Below are 12,357 nucleotides of genomic sequence, written 5' to 3'. Positions count from 1 at the left end.
AGTGAACGCTGGTCCCTCCTTTCCTTCAACAGCTCCGGAAGGTTCGTTCATATTGGGCTTCACAGCTACGAACTGGTGGCAGATGAGGAGTCTTTTCTGGAAGCTCTTGGAAATCAGGAAGCCCTCCACCTTCCCTCTGCATTTCTCTGAGTGCTTAGCACAGTGCTGGGCGTGCAAGGACTGGGTTCCCAACGACAGAGGGTGCAGCTGGAGACCTGACTGCCTTTAGCAGTTTTTCAANTTTCTGCTTGGCTGGAAAGAAGAAGAAAAAGAAGAAGAAGAAGAAGGAAAAAAAAAACCCAAAAAACAAAACCCCAACAAAACCTCAAAACTTAGCATCCAGGAGTCCTCGTTTCTCTGCTCTCGGCTGACTTTTCCGAGGGGCCCTGCCCTGTATCTCTCCCTCCTGCATTTCCGCCTGGGTGACGAGGCCAGGCGCAGAAATAGCTCTGCCTCAATTAACACCTTCTTCATCGGGGAAAGAAATAATTAGGACATCCCATATTGAGCAAACTTCACAAGCCCAGGAGAGAAGGAGCCAGGAGGAGATACAGAAAGAGGAGGAAGCAAAGGCACATCTTGGGATACACGCTCCCCGTCCTCTGGGGCGGCCTGGGGCCAGGGCTCCGCCACTTGGGGGTCTCCGGGAGGAGACGGTGGCTGGGCAGCCACTCCGGGCCAGAATCTTCCTCCCGGCAGGACAGGCCTGAAACCTCTTTCTTTCCTCACAGGGGCTCCCCTACAGCATCACCGTCCCGTCTGCCACCCCCCGGAGTTGAAGTTCCCTGGCCCTGGAGTCGCGGTTCCCTGGCCCGGCACTAGCACCGCGGGGGGTCCGTCTGCAGCAGGATGGCCGGCGGCCCCCCTACTGACATGCAGGCTTCTCTCCTCGTCCGATTCCGTTGGGTGCTCGGGCTTTGGAGAGCAAAAGAGGTCACCGAAAATGCACCCAGAAGCTACCGGGCCCCTGTGTGTGTGGACAATGGGGGGACGCTGCCCCCGACACTGCTGAGCCCCACCCACTGGTCTCCTGCCTGCCCCCCCAACTTCTTGACCCGATCAGGCACAGCGTGTGGAGAGAGGGACCAGGACCCCACGTGCACTCTGTTCTGACTACTGGTGTCACGATTCCCAGCCGGGTGTTGTCAAGGCACATTGTGGAGACGCCAGGAGGAGCTGGCCTCGCTTCTCCTTTCCTCCGCGTGATGCGCTGCCCCCCTCCCCTCCCCCCAAGCCATCAGACCCCCTCATTCCTGGCCCGGCTTCTGCTGCTTCCTCCTGCTTGAGAACACGGCACGGCTGAGGGCCCTGCAAAGTTTCTAGGCGGAAGGTGGCACGTTCCGTTGCCTCCCCGGCCCTACGCACCCCTGCCCGCCAACCCCTCCAGTGCCTGCTCCCACCCAGTGGGCGGTCTGCTGTCCGCGCCGGGTCATTGATGCCCACCCGGGGGCGGTGCTCATCAGTGCCGGGCAGCAGCTGGTGGGTGACACCCCGGCTCCCTTGCCCCCCCCGTGGGAGGGCTCTAAGACCCGAGCCCTACGTGGTCTCCCCTAGGTGCCCGATGGGACTGAGCCCCAGGTGCCCACAGTGGTAGCCTGCCTGCTTCATACCACGTTCCTAGATGTCTTCCCTCCCTGTCTTGTGTCCCCGCAATGGCACTTCCTAGGATCACTGTCCAAATAAGACACTTACCCTCGGGCTAGCTTCCAGGGGACCCCAACGCAAGGCCATTTCACTCCCTCGAGGGCCATTTCACTCCCCCACCCCCCACGCCCAGCTCTGCCTGTAGCACTTTGGAAGGAAGTTCTCCCGGCTGCCAGGAGAAGGAAGCAAAGCCCCGCGTCTCCCTTCCGGGAGCTCGTACCCGAGGGAGGAAGCTGGGGAAAGGAACCATCATGCGGCTCGGACCTACCTGTCCCCTCTTCAAAGCAGGTGGTATGAAATTTTCCCATATAAAATTCTAACCCTATGATTGCAAAAATAAGGATTGCAAAAAATAGGAGGAGGCCGATCTGCAGCAGGGGGATCATGGCCTTCATGATCGACTTCAGGACGACTTGTAAACCTGGGGAGACACAGAGAGAGCCCCGCGGCTCCGTGAGCAAGCGCCCCAAACCCCAGGACCCCGCCCCCCACCCTCAGCACACGCGAAGCTGAGGGCGGGGCCGCAGCGAGGGGTCGCAAGCAGTGTTGGTTAATAAGATGGGAATGGACCCTCCTAATATTTTAAGGCACTTTTTAGTTTCAAGTATTTTCAAAGTATTTGACATATGCTGTGTCATCTGATGACCTTTTAGGCACAAAAGGGGCGGAGAAAGGGGCGGAGACCGGTTGCTTTCTGAGCCGTATTCTTCTTAAGTGTCAGGCAGCCTTCACCTGAGCGGGGAGCCTTTTCTTAATTCTTCCCACCGAGAGGGGGCGTCTTTTCCTCATTCACACAAAGGCTCTGGCGAGGGAAAGCCACGCGGGAAAGCCATCCATGTCCTAGTCGCGATACCGGGAGACGGGACATTATTCTATGGGCTTGTGGGACAGCCGCACGCAGCGGGCAAACACGGATCCCCATCTTTGAGAGATGGGAAGCAAGACCGAGGGCGGGGGGTTCACTCAAGGGTGTTAGACATTAACAGCCGGGGTTTAAGCCCAGGTCTCGGGGTGTCAGATCCTACAGGGTCGCCACTACTGTGCCGCCAGAAAAGCCTACGGTTAAAACGGGGGTTCCAACAAAAAGCCTGCGGTCTTGGGGCGCCTGGGGGGCTCAGTTGTTTGCGTGTCCGACTTCGGCTCAGGTCATGATCTCATGGTTCGTGGGTTCGAGCCCCACGTTGGGCTCTGTGCTGACAGCTCAGAGCCTGGAGCCTGTCTTCAGATTCTGTGATTCCCTCTCTGACCCTCACCTCTCATGCTCTGTCTCTCTGAGAAATAAATAAAACATTAAAAAAAAAAAAAGCCTGCGGTCTTGCTTCCTGATTAGCAGAACTTGGTGCAGCTCACAATTAGCACCCCCTGATGGGTGGAGACCGCAGGGGTCCGCAGCAAAGAGCAGTGCTGACCGAGGTGGCCAAGCAGTCAAGGCTCTGCAAGGCGGATGGCATTGGTGCCCAGGCGGGATACCCTCCGCCTCTGGTGTGCCCACCTTCCAGCTTCTAGAGGCTCCCAGCTGCCCCTCCTCTTTGTCCAACTACCCTTGGCTATCCAGAGCTGCCTCCCCACCTCCCGCCCGCAGGAAGGGAGCGGAGAGGCACAAAAGGCCGGCACGCAGTCTCTTCGCCTCGCACCTAGCTAACTAAGCATGTGTCGAGGGGACCTGGCCTAGTCAACTACTTACTAGCAACGTGACCCTCACCCAGTCGGGTCACCATTCTGAACCTTGGTCTCTTCGCCTGTGAACGTGCATCGGAAGAGCACGGCCCTCTCGGGATTAAAGGACAGAGCTCACAGCTGCCAAAGTGCCATCGTAAGTGGCGATTAATAGAAACTCTTATTAGTGTGAGCTTGGGGATGATCCTTAATTTAACACAATGCAGGCAGTTCCTGGAATCCTCCAGACCCTTCAGTAGAAGCACCCTTCCTTCTACAAAAAGATCCTGCTGGCAGTCGTCTGGGAGACCTTACTCTTTAAACCTGGATGGCAATGAATCTGATGGTGGAAGCCAATGAGATGTAACATGGGGGTAATGATTGAAACTATCTCACAGGCTTGTTGTGAGGACAGATGAATTTTAAAAATGGCAAACACTTAGAGCAGAGTGCCTGGCACACATAAGTGCTTATAAATTATTAGTGGTGGTCCGAACTGAGGCAGTGGGACAGAAAAAGGTCGGCCCTGTTTTGTTTTGTGGGGTTTTTTTATTTTGCAGCTGAACCTCTTTCTGACCCGGAATACTGTGGCCGCCCCCAAAGGGGGGAGTGGAAAGACCCTTAGAGAAGGAGAAAGGGGCACCGGGGGAGTATGGACTTTGGAGCTCATCACTGCCAGGCTGTCAGAGCTCAGGTGCATAATTTAACCTGCCTGAGCCTCAGCCTTTTCACTTGTCAAACGGGTTCACTGGGTGATTGCGAAGACAAAGTAAGAGACCGCATGTAAAGTCCTCTCTGCAGTGTCTGGTATGCAGCAGGCACTCGACACGTGGTCACCGTCACTGCCCCCTCGTGCTACCGGCCAGGCTTGGGGTCGCACTTACTAAGTCCTAGTCCTGCCGTTCTTAGCCACGTGACCCGGCTCTAACTGTTCAGGCTGCCCTGAGCCTCCGTTTCCCCATCTGTAAAACGGGAGATTTTACAGGTTCCCAACTTTGTAGAGCTGTGAGTCCTGACTGAGCTAATATCAACACCCCTCCTGACAGATAGCAGGTGGTCAATAAATAAATGGGTGCCATGGCTCTAGGGGAGGCCCTTTCAGGAGCTCACCCAGACCAGTGCCAGGTTTCTGGGGAGGGGGGGATCCCTTGGGAAGCTTCCCCCAAGAGAAGGCAGCCCTAGCACAGGCTAGAAGGCACTCAGGGGCCCCTTCTGAGATGCTCTGCAGAGGGGAAACTGAGGACTCCCGGGACCCCCGAGCAGACCCCTTGCCAGGGTCGGAAACTCACGCACTTGGGATTCCAGACACCAGCTTGAGCGGTCTCAGCACTCGGACTGCCCTCAGGGTCCGCAGGTCAAACTCCGTCCCAACTGTCGCCAAGATGCTGGAAGAAAGAAACCAGAGTGGAAAACAGAGGGTGGGTTTCAGGGTCGGACAGGAGCGGGACGTGATGTCATTTGCTGGCTCGGTGGCCTGAGGGGCGGGACTTTGCATTGCTGGACGCCAAGTGGGCGTATGGTCGATGGTGGTCAATAAACGCGGGACGGAGAGGAGCATAAGTTTCCCGTCGCTCGTGGTCGGAGTGGTACTCAATATATTCACACTCACAACCAGAATGAATCATCGGGAAGCCCGGAGGTGTGGGGGAGGGGCCCGGGAGAAAGGCAGACCCTTCAGGGGCTCGGCGCTCTTTACCGACTGGCAGGAAAGCGGTTCAATATTAGAAGCCCAGCCTGCATGGGTTCAAATCCCGGCCCTGCCATTTCCCAGCTGGGTGACCTTAGACAGGCCAATACTCCTCTCTGTGTCTGTTTCCCGTTTTTGGTAGAACAGGGTAACAGTACTGACACCACCTCAAAGGGGCGTGGGTCTTAAATGACTGGATACGTGGGGCGTTGCCAGCGTGGCGCCCAGCACACAGGAAGTGTGCTAAGTCACTCAGAAATAAATGAGAAAGAACAAAAAAATATAGAAAACTAAACAAGGCGTGTGGCTCTGCTGGTGTGAACTAGCTTGGTCATCGGAAGAAGCATGAGGAGGCCAGGGAGGAGGCCGAGCCAGGGTGACCGTGGGAGGCAGTGGGGGCGGGGCGGTGACAGGCACATCACACAGGGCCCTGTGGGCTGTGACGAGGACCTGGTTCCTTCTCCAAGTGCCGTGGGAGCCCCAGAAGGTTCTGAACGCTGGAGAGATGAGACGCGACCTGTATTACAATAAATCCCCCACAGCGGGCGCAAGGCCGGAAGTTGGGAGACTGCGGAACTTCCGGGTGAGCCACACTTCCGGGTGAGCCATGGCACGTCTGGGCGGGGCCACGCGGGACCCAATGGGGGCATTGAGATGAACTCAGTCCCACCCCCAGATGGCCTGGCAAGTGGGCGAGGTTCAAAAGCAAGTCCCTGTAGCCCCCGCCCGCAGGCGAGGGAGGAGGAGGCGGCGCAAGAAAGCTCAGCTCTGGATTTAAGTCCTAGCCCTGCATTCTCTCATTGCACGGCCTTTGTCCTAACCTGTCCAGGCCTCAGACATGCGCATAATCTGACCTCCCTCCAGCCCGGTGCAATCTCAACTAGCACCTAAAATGCACTATCTTCCATCCCCTGCCCCGGAGGAATGAAAAAAGGATTAGGAGGGGAGCAGGTAGAGGAAGGGGAGAAGGAAGGCTTCTGTGGCCAAGAAAGCCCCACGGAGGCAGACCTTTCATTCATTCAGGACATTGGTGGGGAGAAACGGGTGGGCTGGTGTCAGAGGCTCTGAACTTGGAGGCCGAGGAGGCGGGCCTTACCGTGTGGACAGTGGGAGTCACGTAAGGTTTCGGAGCAGGGGAGGGATGTGATTAGGGTTGGCGTGGTAAAGACGGGGCTGACAGCTGACGGGACAGATGGGCAGTGACGGAGGCAGAGCGAGGAAAGAGCGGGGAGAGCAGGCCAGCGTAATGACGGCTGGAACTGGGACAAAGGCAGTGGGAGTACAAAGGAGGCCCCAATTTAAATATAGCTGCCATTGATTGCTGGGCATCGGGGAGCTTGCCTGGGCTCATCAAATCCTGCATCCCAGCAGTCGCCAGGATGAGTCCCATTTTCCAGAGGAAACTAGAGCCCAGAGAGGTTACTAATGCATGGAGGTACACACCATTGAGCAAGAACGCAAAGCCTGGACCCCAGGACTCCAGAACCCCAGTTCTTCACCTCCCGTGGCTTATTGGATGGGGTGGGGACCACGGTGGGCAAGACAGAAGGGAAGAAGGGCTTCCTGGTTCTGAATGAACCCCTGAGCAACGGTCATTCACTTGTGCAACAAAGGTTTATTGAGCGCCTACTCTAGGTGCCCAAGGATGTCGCCATGAACAGAGAGGCAATGGGAAAACATAGGGTATGTCAGAAGGTGGGAAGTGCCACGAACAATATGGCAGCCGCGAGGGCTTCCCATGGAAGGATTAAGCTGGTGGGATGGGGGCGGGAGGAGCCCAAGATGATTGTAGGGTTTGCCCTGAACAGCCTGAAGGATGGAGTGGCAGTCAATTGAGATTGGAAAATGGTGGGTTTGGAGGAAGATCAAGACTGGGCTGTGGACACGTTGCGTCTGAGATGCCAGTCTTCTCTAACTCCCTTGTTAAAACCTTCCACTGGCTTCCATCAGGCTTAGCATAAAACCCAAACTCTACCAGGATCACCAGACCTTGCATGGCTTGACACCCACTGGCTGCCCTATCCCACCACACTCTGGCCACCCTGACCTTATGTTCCTCCTCCAAGAAAACTCCTGCGCACCCCAAGAATGTGACCTTGGCCATTTCTCTACTGCAAATGCCCATCCCCTTCACTCTCTCTCTCTCTGCCTTGATGGCAAATCCTTCAAAGGTCACATTTCACCTGCTCAGAGAGGATCGCCCTGGCCCCTCTAGCTAAAGAGATTCTTTGCTCTCCAGGATTATATTGTTTAGTAAGCTGTGTTTATTATTCACCTCCGCTTCTAGAATGTGAGCACCGTAAAGAGAAAGATCATTTGTGCGTTTGTGTGTGTGTTGTGTGTGCGTGTGTGTTGTAGTACCTGTAGCACCTTTTATGACCTACCAGGTACTCAATAAATATCTGCTGAATGAGAAAAGAGTGGTGGGAAACAGGGTCATGGTAGACCAGATGTCCTAGCATAGTACATAGGTAAAGTGAAAAAAGCCAAGGGCCCCCAGTGGAATGTTGGGGAAGAGCAACATTTTAGGAGACAAAGTGGCTGAGGAAGGAGATTGGTGAAAAAGAGGAAGTCGCAGAGGTGGATGGAGAGCCGGCAGGGAGGGCCACCCCTGGGGGGAGTCAGGTGCAAAGGATAGGAGCATCAGGTCAGTGGGGAGTCTTGTGGGGGGAGGGGGGGGAAGGGAGGGCTTGTGGCTGGAGAGAACGAGAGAAGAGGAAGCGGAAACAAGAGCCCAGATACGAGAAGAGAGGATTTTCAGGGTGGGAGACACTGAATACGTTTACGTGTCCAGAGAGAGATGACGATAATGGATCTCCTTGGCCTTTAGAGCCCAGCGGCCCGATAGGGTAACCACTGGCCCCACACAGCTATTTAAATATTCCCTTAATTTAATCTAAATTAAATCAGATGTTTATCCCTCAGTAGCATTAGTTGCACTTACACATAGCTGTTTACATATATAATTAGGTTAGACACTCAGTCCCGCAGCTGCTAATGCAGCTATGTCTAATGACGTAGTTCAAGTGCTCTTCAGCCACATGTCGACAGCGGCATTTCCATCACTGGAGAATGTTCCACTGGGTGGCGCTACTCTCGCATGTCCACCCCCCACCCCCCGCCCCAGGGCAGGGATTTTCATCTGTTTTGTTCACAGCTGTATCCCCAGGACCTAAAACTGTGCCTGGCACACAGCAGGTGTTCAATAAATGCTTCTTGCATAAACAGGGAAGAAGTGCAAGGCAGGAAAGCCTAATGATAACAGTATATTCTAGAAGAGACAGAAGGCTGGGTAGAAGACAGGACTTGTCTTAAACCAGGAAAAGTATCGCGGAAGAAACCGACAGTTCTCTGCCCACTAGCCAACCCTACCCCTCCCATGCCAGTGGAGTCCGTCTTCCGTCACAGAGTCAGAAAATGCCCAGTAGAGGGGCGCCTGGGTGGCTTAGTCAGTTAAGCGTCCGACTTTCGCTTGGGTCATGATCTCGTGGTTCGTGGGTTCGAGCCCCACGTCGGGCTCTGTGCTGACTGCCAGCTCGGAGCCTGGAGCCTATTTCAGAGTCTGTGTCTCCCTCTCTCTTTCACCCTGCCCTGCTCACGCTGTCGTTCTCTCTCTCTCTCCTAGAAATAAAATTTAAAAAAAAATATTTTAATAAAAAAGAAAATGCCCAGTAGGAAGTCTTTTTCCCAGGAATCCTTTCAACGGGAGCTCTAGTCACATGAGCCAGTCATGTGGCTAACAGGCTCCGAGGAGGCTGCTGGGAGCTGCTGGAAGCTTCTGGAGAAAAGTTTTCTTCCCCTGAGAAGAGTGACATGACAGGAGACACCTCCTTTCTCTCTGGCTGGATGCGACTGTGTAGACATCTTGGAACAAGGTAGCCATCTCGGGACCACGAGTGGTAAAGGTTACCAGGAAAGCCCTTATGCTGAAGATGTCACAGTGGAAAGCGGGAAAGGGTCCCTTGGGGACATCACTGAGCTGTGGAGTCAACCCTGCCACGAGCCACCCAGCCTCCCGACTTCTTGTAATGCGGATGGACAACAGCCATCCTTCCTAGTGGATACAAGCCAGGCAGCTTGGGTTCAAATCCCCGTTCCTCCAATAACTAGCTGTGTGGCCTTGGGCAAGCCACTCAACTCTCTGTTCCTCAGTTTCCTGAGCTGTACAATGGGGACGACAAGAGTAGTCACCCCAATGTGTGTGGGGGTTTATGTGATTTAGTAAGTCCTACATAAATGTTTGCTTTTGTCTTTATCATTTTTCTTCTTGTGCCAAGAAGTTAAGCCATTGATAAAGTCAACAGTCATTGCGTTTTTTTCCTCTGTCAGATTGCTTGGTGCTTTTACGTTTTATTCCATTTTACCCCCCAGTATCTTTACCAGATGAGGGTTCTAGTCTCTTTCCATGAAGAGGAAAACCGAGACCCAGGGTGTGAGCTACTTGTCCACAATCACACAGCTAACGTGTGCTGCCTGGCTCTTGCGTCGGGCTGTGCCACCTCCACCGGGCTGCCCCTGGGGAACTCCACCACCCCACTTACCCTCCCCTGGGACTTCAGCCAAGCTCATTCCTCCACCAACCTGAGCATAGGAAGGAGCTAGATTTTTCTCTGCTGGCTGCAGGCCAGAATGTCAATAATTACTTGTGCAACTATAATGTGTCAGGTGGGCAAGGAGGGAAACATGTGCAAAGGCCCTGGGGCTGGAGATACCTCATGGTAAAGAGTGAGGTTACTAGCTGAGAGGGAAGGAGTGGAGGACAGAGACAAAAGAGGTGTTAGCATGGTCAGATAGCAGGAGAGAGACTGGGGACCGCTATGGACCCCTGACCTCAGGTTAGGAGAAACACCTGCCCCAAAAGACAGGGTCAAATCTTCCTGAGATGGGTACTTGAAGCAGAACTGCTTCTCATGCAGTCTATATTCTTGCCATTCATAGATTGTGCAAATCCTCTTCAAGTTTATTTTTATATCACTTGGCTTTTACCTCCTCTTAGAAAAAGTATTTCTAAAATTCCTTTAAAAGAAATCTTCAAACAGAGAGAGTCAAGTTAATGGCTCTCCTGAGTTCACGGCGTATTTATTTATTTGTACCTTTGGTCTGGGCAGTGACTGCCCCTCTCTGTTCATTTGCCCATTGGCTCACTCATCCATTCATTCCCTTGCACCCCCAAACCCTACTTTCATTCGTCTCTCCCAAGAGAGAACCGATATCACGTTTAATTTGGTCTTACTGGAGTGCATTCCTGCAAAACATGTGCTTTATTTTGAGGGCTTGTATTTTTAACTTACACTGACGGCACGAAGTCAAGCATGGTCTGTGGTTTCCGGTTTTCACCCAGAATCAGGTTTTGAAGCCCCATCCTGGGTGGTCTGTTAGACGTGCCATTCCGGAGCTCTCACTGGGCCTGGGGCTCCGGGACAGGGGGGCGCATCCGCCGTACTCCCCTTCCCTGGGGATGGACGCCAGGTGGCCCCCAGCTCGCCCTCCACAGATGGTGTTGCAGTGAACGAGCTTGTACCACCGCTTGACACACCCGGGAGTGAAAATCTCCCCGGGATGTGTGCCTGGGAGCTTAACTGCTGGCCGAGTGTGAATTGCCCCGCTTCGCTCCGCCCAGGCCACGCCCACAGGGGGCGGGGCAGGAGTCTCCAGAGTCCCCTTGGCTTAGCCACCTTGCTGCCTTTTTCCACTCTGAGAGGCATACGAAAATACTCGCTGCTTTCGTGGTCATCTTTCTGATTATAAATGATTTGGGGTACCACGCCACATACTGATTAGCCTTTCAGACATCTCTTCCCTAATGTCCCTGATCATATATATATATATATATATTTTTGGCCTCTTTTCCTGTTGGGGTTATGCGTTACTCTTGTTGACTTGCAGACACTGCCTTGTATAGTTCTGATCGGTGCTGCCCAAGATGGTGGCCGTTGGCCACATGCAGCTATGGACACTGGAAATGTGGCTGGTGTGAGGAACTGAATTTTAATATTCTCTCGCTCTTTTTAAAAATATTTTGAGACAGAGAGAGAGAGACAGAGACAGAGCATGAGTGGGGAGGAGCAGAGAAGGAGACACAGAATCCGAGCAGGCTCTAGGCTCTGAGCTGTCAGCACAGCCCAATGCTGGGCTCGAACCCACGAGCCATGAGATCATGACCTGAGCCGAAGTCGGACACTTAAGTGACTGAGCTGCCAAGGAGCCCTACTTTTTAAAGTTTATTTATTTTGAGAAAGAAAGAGAGAGAGAGAGACCTTGTGTGTGAATGGGAACGGGGCAGAGAGACAGAACGCCAAGCAGGCTCCCCGCTGTCAGTGCAGAGCCCGATGTGGGGCTCGAACTCATGAGCCACGAGATCATGACTAGAGCCGAACTCAGACACTTAGCTTAACAGACTGAGCCACCCAGGCACCCCCCAAGGAACTGAATTTTAAATTGTATTTACTTTTAATTCATTTACATTTAATACTGCATGTGTCTGGTGGGCAGCCTAACGCACAGCAATTAGATACTAGTCTCTGGTCAGTTATTTTTCTATCATTCTATGCGCGGTTTACAAATACGACTCTAGTTCTTCCCATGCACCAGGTGCTAGTCTATATGATTTATAAATATTAACTCATTTAAAACTCCTAGCAACCCCATAGGTAGATACTATTCTTTCCATTTTAGTGGTGAGGAAACTGAGGCACAGAGAGGTTGGGCAACTTGTCTGTGGATTCACAGGAAACAGTAAAGCGAGATCTGGATGTGGGCAGTTTGGGTACTAAACTGTCCCCATTATGTCTTTATTTGAACAGAACATCTTACTTTTCATTTAATCAATTATTTTTATTATTATTATTATTACTACTGTCTTAGAGTTTGCGCTTTTCAAGTTCTGTTTAAGAACCCCTTCCCCCGCCCCAGCCACACAGATATTCTCCTTTCCCCCCGTTAATGTGAAGTTCTTACCACTCACACAAGGTCCCTCTCAAGCACCTTAACCTTTGCATGGAGTCTTTCTTGCACTTATTTGCCTTCTAAAGTAGAGGATTACACAAAAGGACACGTTTCTATTTTGGGTGATTCCTGAAGCTTTCTTAAAATGCAGTGTTTTCTTAAAAAAAAGAAAAAAAAAAAAAAAAGGAGCAAGAGCAGATGTAAAAACCCCGAAAGGAGAGAGGTTAAGTGATTCTAGAAAAGCTGGGAGCTCCAGAGGGGGGTGAGTTTGCCGGGGACGAGAAGGGGATGATGGTGACCGGAGACAGGTGGGTTTGGAGATGAGCAGGTGGTGGGCCCGTGGAAGGGCACCATCCTGATCCTGATCCCTTGCTGATTGCAGGGCTGAAGGAGGCGGGAGAGAAATGGGTCCCTGAGACACTGGA

The 12,357-nt window shown here is 53.0% G+C and overlaps 1 protein-coding gene across 1 annotated transcript in view; it reads right to left on the bottom strand.

Annotated features, from left to right (window-relative positions):
• The window catches only part of CACNA1A (calcium voltage-gated channel subunit alpha1 A), a 181,704-nt gene that overhangs the window by 122,387 nt on the left and 46,960 nt on the right, over positions 1–12,357 (bottom strand). The window contains exons 3-4 of the mRNA XM_077765843.1: positions 4,594–4,685; positions 1,913–2,065 (exon numbers count right to left, since the gene is read on the bottom strand). Coding sequence (XP_077621969.1) covers positions 1,913–2,065; positions 4,594–4,685 — 245 coding nt within the window. The remainder of the gene's footprint in view (positions 1–1,912; positions 2,066–4,593; positions 4,686–12,357) is intronic.

Source organism: Crocuta crocuta, unplaced genomic scaffold, assembly GCF_008692635.1.
Source record: "Crocuta crocuta isolate KB4526 unplaced genomic scaffold, BGI_CrCroc_1.0 scaffold693, whole genome shotgun sequence".
In the NCBI taxonomy this organism is placed as follows: Eukaryota; Metazoa; Chordata; class Mammalia; order Carnivora; family Hyaenidae; genus Crocuta; species Crocuta crocuta.
This window is presented reverse-complemented; position numbering and strand designations above follow the sequence as displayed.